General features: G+C 42.2%; 1 protein-coding gene across 2 annotated transcripts in view; it reads left to right on the top strand.

Annotated features, from left to right (window-relative positions):
* Nucleotides 1-20,118, top strand: part of FAM167A (family with sequence similarity 167 member A) — a 90,511-nt gene that overhangs the window by 56,043 nt on the left and 14,350 nt on the right. For both annotated transcript variants that reach the window (XM_089685910.1, XM_089685911.1), the window contains exon 2: nucleotides 10,814-11,317. In XM_089685910.1, coding sequence (XP_089542036.1) covers nucleotides 10,952-11,317 — 366 coding nt within the window. In that variant the 5' untranslated portion in view covers nucleotides 10,814-10,951. The remainder of the gene's footprint in view (nucleotides 1-10,813; nucleotides 11,318-20,118) is intronic.

The raw sequence follows: 20,118 nt of genomic DNA, 5'->3' as shown, positions 1-20,118 counted from the left end.
GCTCCTAAGGTCTGCTCTATCAGATTCTTCACCATCACGTATGTTTTTATCTACTTGTATCAATACTGCTTTGTCTGCATTATTGGAAATGCTAAATAAAGAATAAAAAAAATGACAAATAGGCAAATATCTGGGAACGCGTAAGCCAGGCTGAATCTTAGTTATCTCCTCTTCAGTTATGATTACAAAATGTCTTCTAAATTTTCACATTCTATTATTGTTTTTATTTATTTGATTTATTATTTTATTCTTTTTCTTTCTCGTTTTTATTGCTTTAGTCTTTTATGTATTTTATTTTGTCATTCTTTTATTGTTCTTTGACTGTTTGTTGTGTGTTTTGCATGTTTGGTATAGGGTGGCATTGATGGAGAATAATATATGTGTGCAAATGCACTGTGTTATAATGATTAACTTGGTCAAGTCTTTCTTCACATATTGTCATGTTTACCCAATGTCATATGGAAAATAAACAGTACGGATGTGTGTTCCAGGATGAAAGCACACCGTATTCAATAGGTGTTCTCCATGTTATTCATGCCTTTTGCAATAGCTTAGAATAACGAAGTCCTCCTAGTGTGAACCTGTTTATCTCATGTACAGTACTGAAGTGTGCGCATTTGTTTTCACTCTTCAAAACAGGTATACAGTATTTTTTCATGTTAAGTGCATACATGCTGTGTAATTTGCAAGTGTAACTCTTTCAGGTATTTATTATCTATTTATTATTGATCACAGTACTTCCCTTCACATTGCCTTCATCTCCCTTTCATCCCAGAAGGGTGGTGCCATCTCTGTTCAGGCATCCCAGTGAATTCCAGTGCCTAATATTTAACACAATGCAAGTGCCTGATGAAGGGGTCCTGCGAGACTCCGAAACGTTGACATTGCTGTAACTATGCGATCGTTTATTAAAACTTTTGGACCCATATTGGTGATCCTTGGTGTGCTGGTGACATTCTCCCTTGCTAATATTCAACACAAGTACCATCCTAAAGTGTAGCTGGTGCCAATCTCTGGCCCATCTATGGCCCTCCTACCAAATCTAATACTAAGGCAGCAATACTTGCATAGATTTCTCCATCCACTCTAAACAGTATAATTGGAGGAATCTCCAGTGCCAGCTATTGCAGTCATACAGCCACACTTGCGACTGCCTGAATATCGATTATTTGCTGCATCCGATAGTTCAGACGTTAACTTGCCATCCAGCTTAATCAGTTTTTAAACTGGCTTCTGATCCACGTATGACCAGCTTTGTGTTGCTGCACAACCTCCATTCAATATCTTTACTGTTGGGTCTGACTCCTACTGTGCTTACATCCACAATCTCTGTTTATTGTTAGGGATAGTTCGTGCTCTGCACTTACATTGCAAGATCTTTAAAAAAGCCACAATTTTGCTGCCAAAGTAAACGTATTATAATTAAAGCATGTAAACCTTGTTTTTTTTTAACTTAAAAAATAACAAACATGTTATATTTACTTGTTCTGTGTAATGGTATTGCACAGAGTGGCCCTGATCTTCCTCTTCAGGGGTCCCCTGCTAGCACTCCAGGTTCCTCCTATTCAGCATGTACCCCCATGGAAAGTGGCTGTCCATGGGGGCACCCATGCGTGCTCACTCCCGAGCCGCCCTGTCTGTGTCCATTGGCACAGAGACAGCGGCTCGGCCCCACCCCCCTGTTGGCTCGGCACATCATTTGATTGATAGCAGCGGAAGCCAATGGCTCCCGCTGCTGTCAATCTGCCCAGGGGGGAGGGAGACCGCAGCAAGAGCTGGATTAGGCTCAGGTAAGTATAAGGGAGGCTGGGGGGGTGCTTGCAGCACAGAAGTTTTTTCACCTTAATGCATAGAAACCTTAAAGTGTTACTAAACCCGCAACAGTAAAATCAGTCTGTATATGCAGTAAAACATGCTTGTTATACTCACTGTGGAACCTAAGGGATTAATCCTCTGCATTGTGTAAAAAGGCTGTTAGATCCTGTCTTCTCTGCCCCTCCTCTTGTTGAAATGACCACCTGATACAGGCTGAACCCATAGTCCCATGCACATGCTCAGTTTGGTGTGTATTGCTAGAGTGTTTTTTTTTGTCTTGGGAAAGTGCATGTGATCAGCATAGGGCCAATCAGCACTGGTCAGACAGAGAGTCAGGGGTTTCACATCCTCCTAGAGCAGAAAGAAAACTCCTCCTACAAGCTTTAACCAGTGATCTGCTGAAGTCACAAGATGACTATATACTGCTGATGAGAAAAGGTATTTAATATTTGTGTATTGCTAGAGTGTTTTTTTTTTTTCTTGGGAAAGTGCATGTGATCAGCACAAGGCCAATCAGCACTGGTCAGACAGAGGTCAGGGGTTTTGCATCCTCCTAGAGCAGAAAGAGAACTCCTCCTACGAGCTTTAACCGATGCTCTGCTGAACACTGATAGAAGTCACAAGACTGCTCTAACTGCTGATCAGAAAAGGTATTTAGCAGTTTATATTTACTAAAATAATTGCATTTCCATGTTGTGTTTACTGTGGGAGACCAGATATAGTTAATGCAAGGTCCGGCGTTTAGTAACACTTTCATGCTTTAGAACCGCTTTAAGAGCTGGATAAAGAGATACATCAATCCAATTCAGGTGTGCCTCAGTTTCAGCAACCTTTTTTGTGCCTCAGGCAGGGCCATCTTAATAGCATCGCGGGCCCCTGGGCAAAGTAATGCCCCTACAAGCCTGCCCCAATTTACAGACCTACTCCCAATAATTATTATTATTATACAGGATTTATATAGCGCCAACAGTTTGCTCAGCGCTTTACAATATAAAGGGAGACAATACAGCAACAATACAGTTCAATACAAGAGGGATAGGAGGGCCCTGCTCCTTGGAGCTTACAATCTAAAGTATAAATAGTTGAGCAATCCAAAAACTAACAAATGAAACCAGCGTTCAAATCTTCATGTAGACTAGAAGGATTTCATAATGCCAAACGAGGCGGTGCAGCCCTTCAAAGATCGGGAAATCTGGATATATGATGAACAAAAGCAAAAAGGGGGCACTCCCATCGTGCATTACTGTGGTACACCATGTGTTTATTGTGAAATCAAATAGATATATACTCACAAACCAAAGCAAAATACAAGCAGAATAAGTGGTCCGCAATGGCAGTCCAATACAATGCTGTGCCCTAAAAAGGGATAAGCTGACGCGTTTCGGGAGACAAACCCCCTTCTTCAGAGCTAAAATATGTCCCTACTGTTCCAACTCTTATTCACATCAATGATTCCACACCTAATATAGATTCAGATGGGGAGGCTTTAGCCATTTATGAGGACCTTTGGACGGAATGTGGTAGTGAATCATTAGAAAATGGGGAGTTTAATCTGTATGGTCCTTGGACCACTGATACTCGGGGGCCTACACATAGTGTCCGCATTGAACATACTGGGTTCAAGCCCAAATCTACATTTTATCCATATTGGGCTAAAGGGCATTATATCTCTTCATTTTATGAGGTGGTTTATGCAGAATTCAAAAAAATGTGTCTCAGATCTGGCCTTGAAAATTGTGCTAACATGACTCCCACAGATAAAAAAATCTCTGGAGTTACTAAAGAAGAACCTAGATGTTGTCATTAGAGAGGCGGATAAAGGAGGGGGCCTAGTCATCATAGACAAAGAGGCCTACCTAGCAGAGGTGGGTAGACTCTTGGGAGACACTGACACTAATGAACGTCTTCCTAGAGATCCTATTGTAGCATACAGATCCACCCTCAAAAGTCTACTGGATGCAGCCGTCCATGTCAATATTCTTACCAAGCAAGAGTTTGCGTTTCTCTATAGACCATTTCCCATGACACCTCACTTCTACCATATCCCTAAGATACACAAAGATATTGCTAATCCCCCTGGAAGACCCATCATATCAGGGATAGACAGCCTCACGAGCAATTTGGCAATTATATTGACCATTTCTTGGAGAAGCTGGTAGTGGAGTTACCCTCTTATGTAAGAGATTCAGGGGATATATTGGAGATTTTATCCAACTACTGATGGGAGAAGAACTACAAGTGGGTGTCCCTAGACGTGTCATCTCTGTATACAAGTATTCGCCATGAATATGGCCTTCAGGCAGTGCAACATTTTTTAGCCAATGATCACTCTTTACACCCTTCCCAGATCACGTTCCTTTTAAAATGCATTGAATTTACCCTCACTCATAATTATTTCATTTTCATTGAACAATTCTATAGGCAAACTAGAAGCACTGCTATGGGAACAAAATTTGCCCCTAGCTATGCGAACCTTTTTATGTGCTTCTGGGAACAGAATTGCATCTGGCATCATAACCCGTTATTATACACCCGGTACATAGTATTTTGTATGAGATATTCTCATTATATGGGATGGTGATCTTACTAGGTTGAAGGAATTCATCTCATATTGTCAATCTAACCCATCGAATTCACTTATGTTGTGGATGACTCCAGCATAGCGTTTCTAGATTTGGAACTAAGAGTGGGACTCGATTCACAGGTGGTATCCAAGACTCATTTTAAACCTACAGCTGGGAACGCATATTTACATGCTAGGAGCCACCATCATCCCAGATGGATCAAGAATGTCCCTTTTGGGCAATTCTGCAGATTAAGGAGAACTTGCACTTTATTAGAAGACTATGACACTCAGAGCATAGTTTTGAAAAATAAATTTCTGGAGAAAGGGTATGCAGCCACTAATATAGAGGAGGCATATAACAAGTACAGATCACTATACTCTGATATAACAATTCCATTTATATATATATATATATATAAATTTCAGTATTTATACGGCAATTTGTAGATGCTATAACTTTCATGTAAACCAATTACTTTACACATACTGGGATTTTTTTTTTACCAAAGACATGTCACAAAATACATTTTGGCCTAAATTTATGACGAAATTTGATTTTTTAAATTTTTTTACTGGACATGTTTATTAGCAAAGGGTCAAAAATATCGGGGGGGGGGGGGTTTCAAAATTGGCGGTAGTTTATAATGCAAAAAATAAAAACCACAGAGGCAATCAAATATCACCAAAGGAAAGCTCTATTTGTGGGGAAAAAAAGGACATAAATTTCATTTGGGTGCAGCGTTGCATGACCGTACAATTGTCAGTTGAAGTAACAGCGCCATAACGCAAAAAATGGCCTGGTCAGGAAGGGGGGGGGTAAATCCTCAGGCAAGTGGTTAACTGACTAGGCGGCAGCTAGCAGCACAGTGTCTAAATGGTTAGCACTTCCGCCTGGCAGTATTAGGGTCGTCGGTTCGAATCCCAATCACGGCACCACCTGCCTGGAGTATGCATGTTCTCCCTGTGCCTGCGTTGTTTTCCTCCGGGTATTCCGGTTTCCTCCCACACTCCAAAGACATGTTGTTAGGTTAATTGGATCCTGTCTAAATTGGCCCTAGTGTGTGTATGTGTGAATGTAAGTTAGGGACCTTAGATTGTACGCCCCTTGGGGGTTAGGGACTGATGTGAATGTACAATATATATGTATAGTGCTGTGTAAATTGATGGCGCTGTATAAGTACCGGAAATAATAATAATAATAATGCTGCAGCACTACCGCTCACCAAACGCCACCCATTCAAATAAAAGGGTCTGTGCTGCAACTTATTCACAACTTCGTGCAATGCATGTGGTTGTGGTGGGGGTGATGTAGCATTTAGGGGGTTAAAACAGGTGGTGAGGAGGTGACATTGTGCCCAGGGGTGCCTGCTCGGTAAGACGGCCCTGGTCTCAGAAGCCCCAAAAACTAGGTGTACTAAAATATAAATGAAACAAAGTGAAATACTTTGGGTGTCCCTTTGTGGGAATCACTATGGGTCGCTGAGGTCTCCTATCATGTTTAAAGAGACACTGTAACTTTTATCCTGAATGGTAAAGGGTGCCGCCTTACCCCTTAACTCAACTTACCAGTGCTCCATCCTCCATGGCAGCCGGCACTAAAGTCTCCAGTGCTTGCTAAAGTTGCCCATGAGGAGGAGCAGTGACATCACTCCCTAAAAATGTGTTCTAGACCTTGTTACAAGATTCCAGTGCTGTCCAATGGGAGGAGGCTACACGCTCATCTACACCCAGAAGGTATTTTTGTTGGCGGATGCAGCAGAGGGAGTGGTGGCGGAGGCTGGAGGGGTATGCCAGCACTCAAAGTTGATATCTATTTATTAGAGAATCTAGGGTTTCGGGTCTTCTGAGAAACTCGGCAAGCCGCTGAAAGGTAAGTTCTGACACCTTAGAGTGCATTTCATTCATGTTGGCCTTGTCTCCAGTCTTATGACAGTTTAATAAAAAGCTTGTGCAATCATCGTTGGTGCCTGCCAAGACACAGTTTACTATAAATATATATATATATATATATATATATATACATACACTGTGTGTGTATATATATATATATATATATATATACACAGGCATGCCTCTGTTTACTAATTTAATGCGTTCTTGATGGACTTTTCGTAATGCAAAAAATTCGTAAACCAAAATGCAGTTTCCCACAGGAATGCATTGAAAACCAATGAACCCAATCCTGAGGTCAGAAAAAAGTTTCAAAAAAGTCTTTTATCTGTTCAAAACTCTTTATAAAGTGCACTTTAAAGACATAAATACTGTACAGGGACATGATAAAAAATTAATTTGTAAATGCATTGAAAACCAATTAATCCGTTCCGGAGGTCAGAAAAAAGTAAAAAAAGTCTTATCTGTTCAAAACTCTTTATAAAGTGCACTTTAAAGGCATAAATACTGTACAGGGACATGATTGAAAAAAAAATTGTATATGCATTGGAAACCAATTAATCCATTCGTATTGCGAAAAAAATTGTAAACCGAGGCATTATTTTCAATGGATTTTCATTCGTAGACCAAAAATTACGTTAACCGAAGCGTTCGTAAACTGAGGTACGCCTGTATTATTATTATTATATCGCATTTATATAGCGCCAAAGGGTTTACTCAGCGCTGTACAATAGAGGGGGGGGGGACAATACAAGAAACAGAACAGCAACAACAACAGTACACGAGGGGATAGAGGGCCCTACTCTTTCGAGCCTACAATCTAGGATATATATCTATATCTATCTATCTATCTATCTATCTATCTATCTATCTATCTATCTATATATACTGTACACTGTAAGTATATACACTGTGTATATCATTTTTGGTGTACAATTACACAAATTATTCCAACAGCACAGTCGATGATCTAAAAAGACAGCACAGCAGTAGTTGCCTCTTTCAAGGTAGCCGTTAAAACCTTGAACCGAGTCATATGGAGAGTAAGAGAGAAGGTGGAGGAGTCACTGCCATGGCTAGTTCACTTGTGTTTAACTTTTTGCTTGAGGTACTGAGCTCTGTGACCAACAGACTTTTTATATGACAGAAACTAAAGAGAAACTGGAAAACACAATAAAATGATCCTAGAGCTCCATCTCCTGCCTAGATGTTGGAAGACACGGGCCTACTAAAGAAACATACTATTTTTAGTCCTGAGCATAATAAATAAGGAACTTATGTACAAAACTTCCATACATTGCCTTTGGAAGAATAGTGACAGGCATGATCACTTTATCAATTCAGGGAAACGTGTCAGTGTCTGCAGATAGCCAGATCCTGGGGTTTTATACTTTCTGACCAATGATCATTTACTGCTTCCATGCTGCAACAACCATAACTGAATAAAATCTGGTGTCAGCTAGTGCTGGGGCTAAACAGGGGGCTTATGTCATGGGCTCCCTACATGACACTGTTTGGGACACCAGGCCACTCAGGCCCCAACACCTCCATGTGCTCCCCCATACCCAGAAGCCCAAGTCTGACCATGTGAGAAGGAGGCGGCGAAGGAGCATAGTTTGTTAAAGCGGTTGTAAACCTCAGACATGAAAGATGAACAAAGCATATCCCTTTACAGTATGTGCTTGTCTCAATCCAGAGCACTAAGTGTCCTTTCTGTCTGCTGTTTCCTTCCTCTGCTATCACTATAAATCACTTCTAATAGGTTTTCCTGACACCAAGAGAAAAATGGTGACAGGGGAGCGACCTACGGCAGACTGACTGTCTCATCTATGTTCCTGTATGCTGTATGGAGGGGGGGGGGGTGTCCCTTCCTTCCAATCAGCTCTCAGAGCTCTCCTCACTGATGTAACATCAGCTCCCCGCCTCCTGCTTTTGGAGCTAAGAGCTCCTGTGTAAATTCTGCACTTTGAATGGATGTAAGGGACAGACGTTTGTATATGGAGAGGTACAACTTATGTAGGAGGATTTTTGTATTCTCATCATCTGAGGCCAGTCACTTCATTGGGTAAATGTTGGGGTTTGCAGCCACTTGAAGTATAAATGCCTGGGGGTTTGGGCAGACCCTGTCAGTTTACTTTGAATGGTTAAAGTGACAATGTTTATTTAAAGTGAAAATGTTTAAAAGCATGTGAACGTCTAGTTTAGAATGCTTGCTTCCCAATAAAAAGGTGATTCCTCCTGTTGGCGGGGGGGGCAAGTATTGTAAATATCTGCAGGTGTAGAATGCACTGAATGGGAGTGGAGAAGTGGATGTGTTTTAAAAAAAAAATGAGAAGAGTAAGAGTATCCATACTTCATTTACATGTGAAATATTAGGTAAACGTGGCACTGTGGTGACAGGGTCACTTTAACCACTTCCCGTCCACTCTATAGCAGAAATACTGCTACAGGGCGGCACGAGTGCGCAAAATCACATATATATATATATATATATATACGTGATTTTGCATTTCTAAATAGGGGGCCTTACCCACCATTCGTGGCCCCGGCTGTAAATCACCTTGTCCCGGCCAGTGATTACTCACCGGAACCCCGTGATCGCCGAGGATTACCAACATGGAGAGACCTGTGTATTAACAACACAGATCTCTCCCCTGTCAGCTCCTGCACACTGCTTTGTATGGCTCTGCATAGCATAGCAGAGCCATACAAAGCATGTGTTTACAATGAAGCACACACACAGCCCCCATAGGAAACCAGCACACAGTTAACCCTTTGATCACCCCAGATGTTAACCCCTTCCTGCCCAGTGCCATTAGCACTGATCACTGTATTGGTGTCACTGGGGATATCAGTGACACCAAGTCAGTTCCCCCCTGTGTCAGATTGCCTGCTGCAGTCCCTCTATAAGTCGCTGATCACCGCCATAACTAGTAAAACATTTTTTTTTTAAATTCCAGTATATATACCGCCATTTGTAAATGCAATAACTTTCATGTAAACCAATTAATGTACATGTATTGGGATTTTTTTTTTAGCAAAGACATGTAGCAGAATACATTTTGGCCTAAATGTATGACAAAATTTGATTTTTGAAATTTTTTACTGGATATGTTTTATAGCAAAAAGTCAAAAATATTGTTTTTTTCTCAAAATTGTTGTTTTTTTGTTTATAGCACAAAAAATAAAAATGCACAGCCAATCAAATACCACCAAAAGAAAGCTCTATTTGTGGGAAAAAAAGGACATAAATTTAATTTGGGTGTAGCGTTGCATGAGTGAGTTAAAGTTATGACTAAGTGAGTTAAAGTAACACAGCGCCATATGGCCTGTTCAGGAGGGGGGGGGGGGTAAATCATCTGGTGAACAAGTGGTTAAGCTTAAAAAGGACCTGTTGCATTGAAAGCAACCCCATCCTCCTACCATCGGTCAATGGTACTTCAAACTCAATGATATTATGAACATGGAGGATTTGACCTCTTTTTCACGAGACAGGTCAGAAATGTTTGAATGCACTTGGTTCTATTGGACACAATTTAGATTTTCCTTCAATTATGGAGCAACTGTCCAAAGCACAGATATGGAGTAATCAGGGACCTTCTAATGCCCCTTTTTCCATGTCTCTCTAAATCAGTGTTTCTCAACTCCAGTCCTCATGGACCCCCAACAGGTCATGTTTTCAGGATTTCCCTCAGATGAAACAGCTGTGGTAATTACTAAGGCAGTGAAACTGATCAAATCACCTGTGTAAAATAATGGAAATCCTGAAAACATGACCTGTTGGGGGTCCATGAGGACTGGAGTTGAGAAACACTGCTCTAAATCTTTTTCCAAAGATACCTCTTATGTGGCTGTGTGAATGAAGAGGCCTTGGGGTGATTTTTCACCTCTCTTTTTTTCCCCTCTTTCCCACAGGGACACAGGGAGATATGCTCCCGAGAGTAATGGACAGACTTTCCATTTAGTTCCTTGTTTTCTCCTTATGCCTCTCAGCATCTTAAGATAACCTGGCCTTAGTTTATTTTAAAATATTATGAAAAAGAAAACTACAATTTCACAGTTAACATCCTTGAAGCAATTCTCTTTCATCCTAAAATCCAGAAGTGCCATGAAGACTGTTAGCACTTAGTATGTCATTTTAGAAACTCAACTGGATACTCATACCTTCGCCTACAATGTATTTCTGACTTGTTTGAGTTTTCACATTAACTGTCTGCCCCACCTGAGAGTGGAATCTCAACAGTGTACTATCTATTACTTACTGTGGAAACAAATCAAAAAGATAAAAAGGACCCATTGCTCATCAGAATACTTTAGCAACTCTATCCCTTTCCAGGTTTTGTCTGTAACATATCAAACATGTCATTGCACGCTTACTGGCTTGTATTTATTTCATATAATTCTGTTTATCTTAAAATGAGAAACAGTGTAGCATTAATTGTCTTTCTCTAATCAATGTATGATTATTGTTCTGTCGTGTGTAATTTTCTTTGCTGAATGAGTTATGATTTAATTAAATTACTTGATGTTTTGTTATTTTAGGTGTTACAGTCAAGTTTATGAGTCAGCAGTAGATCTATTAAAATGGGAGAAGCAGATGTTTTGTGAGACTGGCCAGAAGCACCATGCGGACCATATAACTAAGTCTTATCACCACCGGGCTTCGTGGGGATTACCATCATGTCATTACCAAAGATCCAAGTGGAGGAAGCCGATGATGAAGCAGATAACAGCTCCATCCCACCAGGTGATGACCATCTAAGGAACTTGAAGGCCCTGACGGAGAAGTTGAGGTTAGAAACTCGCAGGCCATCTTACCTAGAATGGAGGGCAAAGCTTGAGGATCAGCCATGGAAGAACCCAGAAGCTCCTGTGGAACAAGAAGTTCAGGAAACCAGCCAAGGTGATGGTGGGACATTCCAACCAACAGAGATGAAACAAATTCAGAAAAGTTTGGGTGCCCAAAAGCAGAATTCTCTGGAGTCAAAGAAAATACATGGATTTGACAGTATTGATGAAGCCCTTAACTGGCTAAGGAAGGAGCTGGTAAGTGGTTTTCTTTTCTAGTGTAACCGCAGTAGGAAATGTAATGAAGAAATCAATTGTCTATTGCTGGAAATGAGAAGGTAACATTGCCTATGAAGGGCATTGTGCAATGGGTCACATACTTTGCACATTAGTTTTGTTGAATTTCATATGAAAAATCCATAATATTGATCACAGTAATGGACCTTACCCCTTGTTTCCATTGTTCATCACAAATTATTCTCAGATTACAACTCTAAATTGTGTAAATAGTGGTTACTAAAAATGGCTTGTTGAATTTTTCTCACATCTTCTGAAAGTAAGCCAGCAACTCAGCAGCCGAAGTAAACATTGATGATACTGTATTACAATTAAAGCCAGTTTGTTGACACAAAGATTATTAAACCTTGCATAAGCTGTGTTTAACTTTTTTAATGACATGCCTGTGTGCACGGAAGGTGTTTGTGTTATATATTGCGCCATTCCAGTGAGTTGTAAATGTGTGATTGTCTGCAGTTTTCCAAATGTAACTAATGCAAGGATTTGCTGCTATGCTGGCCATTCAAATGACAATATGATCATCTAATATAACAATCACTTTTACGAAAGGATCATATCTATCAAATCCATTGTGTTTAAAGTGTATCTGAACCCTCCCAAAAAATATAACATATTGTAGCTTACCAGTCCCCAGATGCGGTGGCTCCACTAGTTTCTTCATTTTTAGGCCAAGTTCAGAAACTACCCATTGACCTTGCCAGGACAGCATAAACAATGTGATCTTTTTTTTGTGAACTCATTTTTTAGTTGAAAAAATATACTTTATTTTTATATAAAAAAACAAGATACTCAATCGGGGTACATTCCACCCAGTACTGCGACACAGCACATTAATATACCACATAACAATACAGTCTCAATCATACAATACATACATTCACCCAGCGGTATGATGCCTAACATGATGTGCGGAGCAAAAGTTTCCCAAACTGTGACAGGAGTCACTTTGGGTGGGGGGACTCATGGAACCCAGCTCACTTTAGAGAGGTGGGGAGACCTCTGTCTCAGATCCCCATATCCCTCTTATGTGTAAATCACCCTGTGCCTGTTAGGGGTACAGGGTGATCTGTCCTAATATTGTGTGGGGGTTGTTGATTGTTTAATGTTATGTGTATTAGCTTAGTGGGGGGGGGGGGGTCTCCAGCAGCCCTCCCTCCTGATGGAACTGTCTGCTAGTGTGAAGTTGTGAAGTTTGAATACCTGTGTGTCTGTCAGGAAAGGACTCACCGCTGGTGGTGCTGATGGGCTGCAGTACCAGTTCTTGCCAGCGGGTGCTTTTCAGCAGCCAGGATCTCACCTCCTGCAATCAAGCCATCACCTGAGGCTGATTGCAGGAGGTGTATTTAAGCAGGACCAGGCCTGCAATCAGTGCCTTGGTGTATTGTTCCCATGTGCCTGTGATAACCTGTTTTCCTGAACCTGCTCCCTGTTCCTGTTCCTGTGATCTGCTCTGTGTCCTGTCTGCCTCTCTGTACCCCATGCTTGATCAACTGTGTATGACCCTGGCTAGCCCTGACTACTCTTTTGTTCTGTATATATTGGGTGAAGGATTCTGATTATTTGGTTTTTACTTGCACAGTGCGTTTTGTATATTGGTGTGTTGCACAAATAAGCTATATTATTACATTACTCCTGAAGCCTGCTATTCCCTGTGTCAGTCCACACATCTCTGGTCATATCCGGATCCTTGACAGTGTCTCTTGTTACTAAATGTAGATTGCTCCACCCTGTGTCATTATGCAGGGAGGGGGAATTGTCCCCTAAGTGTATATATCTTGTATCTGTGTTCAAATAAACTAGTCTACCTCCTGGTTTACTTCAGGACTTGTGTTGTCTAGTCTTGTATGGTTGGCTGTGGTGTCTGTTGTCGGTCTTTGGACGAGGAAGCGGTATTCTAACGGAAGTACCCAAGCGCAGTCTGGGGTCGGTTCCGTTACACGAACCATCATGTCATGCATGACGCCGTTTACCCCGAAACTGTATTGTGGCCCCCTAAGGTTCCACCGGAGTACCTAGCGGCGCGTTATCAGATGTGCAGTGCCTGGGTTAGACCCCTGTCCCACACGTCCTACATGACACCACAGCATAAACCATAGCATGCAAAAAAAAGTTTCAAACATTACCAATAATTCAATAGGCAGCGGGTGTGATGGGGGGTAGGAAAGAGGGATGAGGGAGGGGAATAATTAATCCTCCATGTAATATAGATGAACTAAGTGAGACCTGTTTGAAGTCCAGTCTGTGTGACAACCATGACTCTTTTCATAGATATCAAGGAGAAGTAAATGTGTTTCTCAATTGGGGTGTCATTTAGGTTCCCCGGGGTACATCTAGCAAGTTTGCCCTTAGTTCTAGTTTGCCCTTAATCGAAGTCATGAGTTGCCATGGCATGGGCAGGCAGGCCACTAGCATCTAACAACTAATGACACTCCAGTGCCTTGATGCACAACATCATTTGTTGCTATAGTGTTGTGGTCGGCCCACTTGCCCCATGACAACACATGATGCCTATCCAGGGCAAGCGGCATGCGGGACCGTCCCAAGCTTTCAGGAGAGGATGGAAGCCCACCTCCTCCAGACTTACTCCTCTCACCGTTAGCCATTCTGCTGGAGTCAGAAGGTGGGGCTCTGATGTGCAAAGGGGACTATATGATTGGGGGGCCTAATACGGTTGCCACCTCATCCCTTTAAAACTGCACACCTATTAATTACACAGGTTCTGTGGCTGATTAAGATGGTAATTAAACTCACCTAGTGCCTTATCTGCATTAAATTAGCCTCACAACCTGTGTAATTAACCACTTTTCGTCTGGCCCATGTACATAAACGGCCGGATGTGAACAGTGCAGGAGCAGGTTGTTGTTCATAAACGGCGCCTGCATTTACAGCCTGTACGTGCTCCCTGGGAACACAGATCGCTGTACGGGACCTCTGTGTGAGGTACTGATTCATGTGATCACTGATTGGCCAGTCAGTGATCACATGAGCAGTAGTAAACAAGATGTCACTTCTGACATCATTGCTTACTACTAGTGAAATCTGTGAATGATCACATGGTACAAGGCTATTCACAACAGCCTTGTACCATGTGACAAGATGTGACCAATCACAGCTCTCACATTATTTCTCAATGGCTGCAAGAATGCAGACAGAGAGAAGGAGAAATGATTGCTTTTACAGCCTTTATGGGTATAAAAGCAATCAGTGTAAAAAAAAAAATCTTCATCACCCCCCACAAGTAGTACAGTGTCACCATGGTGACACTGTACTGCTAGGGTGACAGTGTGTTAAAAAAAACATAAATAATAATATAACAAAATAAAATAAACATGTAAAATAAATTTAGCAAAATGATAATTGTTGGTTATAAACTAATTTGGGTTATTTTTTTTTTTTTACTAAAAAGATAACTGAATACATTCTGGCCAAGATTTATGAAGAAAGATTATTTTCAAAAGTTTATAAGAAAAACACTTTTTTTAAAACATTTTTGGACTTTTTCATTTATATAGCAAAAACAATGAAAATCCCAGTGGTGAATAAATACCACCAAAATAAAGTTATATCTGTCTCAAAAAAATGCTAAAAAATTTGTATGGGTACAGTGTTGCATGACCACACAATTGTCATTCAAAGTGTGACAGCGCTGAAAGCTGAAAATTGGCCTGGACTGGAAGGGGGAAAAAGTTTCTGGACTTGAAGTGGTTAATAGGTGTTCGGTTTTAGAGGGATGAGGTGGCAACTGTAGAGCCTATGTGATTAGGGGGCTTTGTGATGGGGGGACTGTGTAACTGGGGGCTCTGTGATGGGGGACTGTGTGACTGGGGGGGGGGCTCTGTGATGGGGGGACTGTGTGACTGGGGGGTTTGTGATGGGGGCAATGGACTGTGTGACTGGGGAGCTCTGTGATAGGGGGAACGTGTGACGGGGGGTTCTGTGATGGGGGGACTGTGTGACTGGGGGGTATGTGATGGGAGCCGTGGACTGTGTTATTAGGGGGCTCTCTGATGGGGGGACTGTGTGAATGGGGGTTTGTGATAGGAGACGTGGACTGTGTGATGGGGGGCTGTGTGATGGGGGGACTCTGATGAGATGGATGGATTCTGTCATGGGGTAATCTGATGTATAGGAGGCTTCTAATGTATAGGGGGAACTCTGATATGATTAGGGGCTCTGACATGAAGAGAAGACTCTAACCTGAAGAGTACTCTGACAAGAATGGTGGACTCTGGCGTGAATGAGGCTGTGATGTGATGGGGGTACCTCTGATGTGAAGGAAGGCTTCAAATGCAAAGATAATGTCATCAAGGAGGTTGAGGAATGCTGGTGTAGACAGAAAGGGAATGTGGTAATTGCAACACTACCAGGTGACAACAAATTAAAAAAACAATTCATGGAACCACCATATTTGAGGACTGGTAAGCTGCAAATTATACATTTTTTGGTTTGGGAGTTGGGTACATTTTAACCGATTCTTTTGATCAGTAAACAATCATTTTCATTGAAAAGTATGATCAGTCCTAGAAGAAAAGCCAAGCTGACCAAATTATTCTTTTTTTCTATTTTTTTTGTCCTGTCAAACAATTGGTTTTCAATGAACGATTGCTTGAAACAGATTTTTGATAGATTGTTTATTATTTTTTAGCTAGTAGCAATGAAATAAAAAATGATTTTGTTGCAAAATTACTTTTTTTGCCACCTCTAAAATTTCACGTGAGCAGCTCAATGAGTGAAATTGAGTATTTAGTCTTGGGTGCACTTTTAGGGCTTGTTCACATCAGTGAGCTGCAATGAATGAATGGCCGCTTGGTGTGTGCTGCTAGACACAGTGCCTAGGCACCAATCATGGCGCACCACTCTGATCACTTTTATTTGTTCTCAGAACTTTATTAAAATACAGTTCAATTCACTGCACAAGTGTTGTGTTGCAGTGCCTGACCACTGACACAGGTTAATTGCCTCTAGGTTGGAAACAAGGCCTTTTGCTTTGTCTGAGCATTGGGGCTGCACTGGAAAAAGCTGACAGCATAGCCGTAACTAAAAAAAACTAACACTACCAAAAACACCAGCCTTAGAATCAGTTTAATATTCTAGTATAACTAAAGGCAAACTTTTTTTTTTTTTTTTTTAGTTTTTGACACAGTGGAGGGATTATTGTCGGTTTTTATTGCTTCTTGTGCCCCTGTTAGGGAAATTCACCCTCTCTATTTGTCCTGTTTACCATTATCATCGAAATTGAAAGTAAAAGAAAATCCTACAATTTGAGTTCTGTCCAGAAAAGTAATTGCAGGGAAATCTTAGAATGGGTACACTAGTACTGATGACCTGGGCGTCCTCAAGAAATTCCCTTAACCACTGGCCTACTGGGTACTCCCCCCCTTCCTGCCCAGGCCAATTTTCAGTTTTCAGCGCTGTTGTGCTTTGAATGACAATTGCGCGGTCATGCAACATTGTACACATGACATTTTTATACATTTTTTCACACAAATAGAGCTTTCTTTTGGTGGTATTTAATTGCCACTGGGGTTTTTATTTTTATTTTTGCACTGTAAATGAAAAAAGAGCAAACAATTTGAAAAAAAAAAGTTTTCTTTGTTTCTATTATAACATTTTGCAAACAGGTATTTTTTCTCCTTCACTGATGTGCATTGATGAGGCTGCACTAATTGGCACTGATAGGCAGCACTGATAGGCAGCACTGATGGGTACTGATGAGGTGGCACTGATGGGCAGCGCTGATGGGCAGTACTGATGGGTGACACTGATGGGTACTGATGAGGTGGCGCTGATGGGCAGTACTGATGGGTGACACTGATGGGCGACACTGCTGGGCACTTATGGGTGACACTGTTGGGCACTGCTGGGTGACACTGCTGGGCGCTGATGAGGCGGCACTGATGAGGAGGCGCTGATGAGACAGCACTGGTGGGCATTGATGAGGAGGCACTGATGATGCACTGATATGCAGCAATGATGGGCACCGATAGGTGACACTGATGGGAAGCACTGATGGGCGACACAGCTTGGTAGCACTGCTGGGCACTGATGGGTGACACTGCTGGGCACTGATGGGTGACACTGCTGGTTACTGCTGGGCGGCATTGCTGGGCACTGCTGGGCGACACTGATAATCAGGTAACTAATCATCAGTGCCCTAATTATTAGTGCAGATCTCCACTGTCACATTTGCCGGTTATTAACAGTACTTTTCTCATGCTGTGACAGCATGAGGAAAGTGCAGCCGATAACTGGAACTGTATTTACATTGTGATCTGCTGTGTCATTGGACACAGCTGATCACGTGGTAAAAAGCCGCGCCGATTGGCCTTTTACCTTATCACCGACAGCGCCGAGTGCACGCCGCTGGGGGTGTGCGTTCTGGGAGGACATCCATGGACGCCCTCCCAGAACTAGACAACTGCGCTGTAGCCATCTTTCGGCTATAGCATGGTTGGGAAGTGGTTAATTTGTAGATTTCCTCTTACTTCCTGTTTGGCTATGGGAGAGGAGGTGAAGGTAAATCTCCGCAATGGGACAGAGATGGCAAAAATAAAATCTGACCGAGGTTATAACCCTCCCTTCAAAATGGAAAAAAAATGTTTTGCCTATAGTTCTACTTTATTAATATATTGCAATAAGTCCTATTTTGCCCAGGCAGTCCAGTAAATACCTAACTACGCACTATACATCATTTCTGTCCGTTTATGAATTATGCATTTTCAATTAGACTAAATCAAGCCGCATTCCCTGCTGTTCTGTTCCTGCTGTTAATGGTTATGAGGTTCTATTAATAATGTAGAAAAGAAAAAGATTACTTCACAGGCCGAAAAGATGATTAACAATACAAAAGCCCGATTGATTCAAGGGGCCCATGTTAAAGGATAACTCCAGCCTCCATTTTTTTAAGCTCGTATAGAGGGGAGGAGGTGAAGTTTTCAGAATTTTTTTTTTCTTTCAGTCTGCTGGAGGAAAGTTCCTATACTTCCTGTCTACATGACATTGGCTGAAAAATGAGGGGAGTTGTCACCGGGACAGAAATAACAACTCTGTCTGAAGGTCTATTCCTCCTTCACGTTAACAAAAATGTGCATTTGTTTTGCCTGACTCACTCTTGGAGAGATTTCCCTTCACTTCCTATCCTGGCAGAAAGTCAGGGGAAATCTCCTTAGCGGGGTCACTGTTATACTAATTCCTCGTGCTGACTGCGTAACGCATATATGTGACGGGCATTAATACTCAGCTGCCACACATATGCATCCACGGCAGCAAGAGGTTGAGTGTTTATTGCATGCTCACTGAGGTTTGGTTCACATCTGTGCGGGTGGTGCGGCTGTGCATCTGCACGAAAATCCATGCAATACCGCACAGGGAAATGCAGACCTGCGGGCAGGTGCCATTAGTTCAAATGGCATGTCGCCCGTACTGGAAAACGCAACCGTACTGGGAACCAAGGTTCCCTGCATTTCAGAAGTGCAAGGACTTCTTCCCGCACAAAACGTGGCCCACACGGCCCCGTATATGTGAACCAGAGGTTAGGGTTGCCACCTCATCCCTTCAAACCCGAACGCATATTAATGGACCAGGTTCTGAGGCTAATTTAATGCAGATAATGCACTAGGTGAGTTTAATTACCAATCTTGTCTCCAAATATCACCCAAGCCATCCTCTCCGCTCCTCGCACGACCTCCTGCTCTCTAGCTCCCTTGTCCCCTCCTCCCATGCTTGTCTCCAGGACTTCTCCAGAGCTTCCCCCATCCTCTGGAACTCTCTACCCCCATATATCAGACTATCACCTACTCTGCTCACTTTTAGGTGATCTCTGAAAACCTATCTCTTCGGTGAAGCCTATCCTGCCTTCAGCTAATAATGGAATCTTCTACTGCTCCTACCAGTCCATCCCCCACAGTTACTACCTTTTGTACCACTAGCCCCTCCCACTTAGATTGTAAGCTCCAAGGATTGTTGCTGTATTGTCTCCCGTTATATTGTAAAGCTCTGAGCAAACTGTTGGCGCTATATAAATCCTGTATAATAATAATAACTTTAATCAGCCACAGAATCTGTGTAATTAATATGTGTTCTGTTTCAAAGGGATAAGGTGGCAACCCTATGCTCACTGCGTGCTCCCAGCTCACTAACTGAGCTCTCACTGACAGCTCTCAGTCACGAACTCTGATTACTAGCCAGTGGGACGGGCTCACAATCATGTAACCGCAGAAGTCACATGAATCACAAGCCGCCACTTCCCCGGTTTATAATCCCTCATGCACACTTAATGTTTTTACAGCTGCTTTTCACGTTTTTTTCTACAGCCAGTAATATTTCCTCCTCCCCGATCCCCCACTCATGACTTTACCATTAAGATCAACAGCACAACCATTGGTCCTTCCCCTCATGCCAGGGTGCTAGGTGTAGTCCCAGACTCTGACCTCTCCTTTAGGCCCCACATCCACTCACTAGCTAAATCCTGCCGCCTCAACCTCTGGAACATTTCCAAAATCCGCCCCTTCCTGACCAATGACACCACAAAACAACTTATCCATACCTTGGTTATATCCCACCTCGATTACTGCAACTCCCTCCTCACTGGTCTACCGTTACATAGGCTATCCTCCCTTCAGTCTATTATGAATGCTGCTGCTAGACTCATACACCTTACCAACCGATCAGCGACTGCTGCCCTTCTCGTCCAATCCCTCCACTGGCTTCTACTAACCCAACGTATAAAATTCAAAATAATAACCACAGCTTACAAAGCCATC

Source organism: Staurois parvus, unplaced genomic scaffold, assembly GCF_062004578.1.
Source record: "Staurois parvus isolate SC_StPar_1 unplaced genomic scaffold, SC_StPar_1.0 ptg000388l, whole genome shotgun sequence".
NCBI lineage: Eukaryota > Metazoa > Chordata > Amphibia > Anura > Ranidae > Staurois > Staurois parvus.
This window is presented reverse-complemented; position numbering and strand designations above follow the sequence as displayed.